Source organism: Echinops telfairi, unplaced genomic scaffold (assembly GCF_000313985.2).
Source record: "Echinops telfairi isolate 266 unplaced genomic scaffold, ASM31398v2 ScPeMD7_3;HRSCAF=10, whole genome shotgun sequence".
NCBI lineage: Eukaryota > Metazoa > Chordata > Mammalia > Afrosoricida > Tenrecidae > Echinops > Echinops telfairi.
Window position 1 is genome coordinate 23232881 of NW_022103899.1, and position 2453 is coordinate 23235333.

Genomic DNA, 2453 nt, shown 5'->3' on the forward strand with positions numbered 1-2453 from the left:
GCTACATCGCACCCTGACTAGTTTGTCTCCTCCCCATACCCTTCTGTAAGGGATGTCCAGTTTCCTACAGATGGGCTTTGGTTTCCCAATTTACACGCCCCCTCATTCACAATGATATGATTTTTTGTTCTGTGATGCCTGATCCCCGATTCCTTCGACACCTCGTGATCACACAGGCTGCTGTGCTTCTTCTTCCATGTGGGCTTTGTTGCTTGTGAGCTAGATGGCGACTTGTTTACTTTCAAGCTTTTAAGACTCCAGACGCTATATCTTTTGATAGCCGGGCACCATCAGCTTTCTTCACCACATTTGCTTATGTACCTCCTCTGTCTTCCAGCAATCAAGTCGGGAAGGTGAGCATCATGGAATACCAGTTTAATAGAACAAAGTGTTCTTGCATTGAGGGAGTACTTGAGTGGAGGCCTATTGTCTATCTGCTACCTTAATACTAAACCTATTAATATATGCACAAAAATTTATTTCCCCGTCATATATAAATATATATACATATGTACATGCCTGTATTTAGACCTCTATAAATGCCCCTTGCCTCCTAGTGCTTTCCTCTTTTTCCTTTTCCTTTCCTCTTGTCCCATTATCATGCTCAGCCTTCATTTGGGTATCAGTAATTCCTCTTGATCAATCCCTACTAGGCTACTTACATCCTCCTTGCCACTGATTTGGGATCACTTGTTGTTCCTTTGTCCCTGGGTTGGTTAACACCACTTCCTTTTCCCCACCTCCCCCTCTCTCATGTCCCCCTGGAACCATTGGTCCCATTGTTTTCTCCTACAGATTCTTTCTCCAGCCCATCTTATCCAGATAGAGCTGGATATATAATTTTGCACAGAGTGCAAGCAAAAAACTTTGAAGACCTAGACAAACTCACATATACCTAAAATATATGGATGTTTATTGTATTTTGATTGTAGGAAAAAATACAGAGAAACTTAATATATCCATCAGTAAGGGAATAAAAATATTATAGGATGCATACTAGAGAATATTATAAAACATTTTAATAAGTGGATCAGATATAAAAGAATTAATATGGTTGAACCACAGTATGTCTTAGAAAAGCAGATTATTCACAGTTTCAAAACTACCTAAATAAATACTATAAATTGTTTAAGGATATATACTTTTGGGGTTAAAAACATATAAAATAGACCAAGAAGATATTCTGGTTACCTGAGATGGAAGGGAAGGCAAATAATTTGGGGTAAGGAGACTTTATCTACATGAAAAACTTCAAAAAGTTTGTGGAAAAATTCTATTATTTTTCAATTCTTTTTTCTATGAGCTCTTGAAATCCCTTTGTATTTGACATATTTATTAATAAGTAAATACATTTAAAATAAGTACATATGGCAAGTTATTGACATTTGTTAAATTGTGGTACTATGTCCAAGGGTGTTAGTAGTGTACTATTATTCATATTTGTCTGTGGCTAAAATAATTCAGATTAAAAATCTTTAAAAGTCTATATGAAAATGAAATTCTTCTGAGATGAAATTACTTACAGGCCAAGGTGGTGGGACAGAAGTTACCTCTGGAGTGTGAAAATAAGCAACACCATTATGATAAGTGTAAGGATATCCTGTAGAGGTTGTTAGATACATTGTTCCAGCTGCTGGCATGATACTGGAACCTACAGCAAAAATGAAACTAATAATTGAAATGTTCGATTTAATCTTTGAAAATAATAATTTCTGAACACTGGCTGAAGAAAAATTTAATCACACTTGTATTGGTAAAATAAAAATAAAATGTTATAAGAGTATTTTTTTCATATTCTATATCAGTGGTACTCAACCTTCCTAATACCACGACCCTCTAATACAGGTTCCTCATGTTGTGGTGACCCCTCAACCATAAAATTATTTTCGTTGCTACCTGATAAATGTAATTTTGCTAGTTATGAATTGAGCAACCCCTGTGAAAGGGTTGTTTGACCCCCAAAGTGGTCACGACCCACAGATTGAGAACCACTGTTCTATATATTAAAGTATCATTGAGTGTATATTTTGAAATTCACCACCTTCAAGATTCCATTAGCCTAAGATGAATAAAAGAAAATAACCAAGAATACTATAAGTCCTAATACTAATAAAGTGAAACAGAGCTTAACAACTTAAGCTATTATTATCAGGAAGGTTTTTACAAATACAAACTATATAATTTAGAATTATTTAAAGACTATAAACCTTATGGCGAAGATCTTAAGACCTGATTTGTTTGTAAAAGGCTAGAGATAATCGAGGCAGTAATGTTGGAGGATATAAATTTTTCTGAAGATGTTCTGTCCTGACCAACTAATTCTTTTAAAAAAAAATCATTTTATTAGGGGCCCATACAACTCTTATTACAATCCATACACACATCAATTGTGTAAAGCGCATTTGTACATTCACTGCCCTCATCATTCTCAAAACATTTCCTCTCCACTTAAC

The 2453-nt window shown here is 35.1% G+C and overlaps 1 protein-coding gene across 3 annotated transcripts in view; it reads right to left on the reverse strand.

The window, feature by feature from the left end:
* BOLL (boule homolog, RNA binding protein) overlaps positions 1–2453 on the reverse strand; it is a 69841-nt gene that overhangs the window by 47947 nt on the left and 19441 nt on the right. For all 3 annotated transcript variants that reach the window (XM_045295013.1, XM_045295015.1, XM_004701521.2), the window contains exon 6: positions 1524–1651. In XM_045295013.1, the coding sequence (XP_045150948.1) occupies positions 1524–1651 (128 nt within the window). The remainder of the gene's footprint in view (positions 1–1523; positions 1652–2453) is intronic.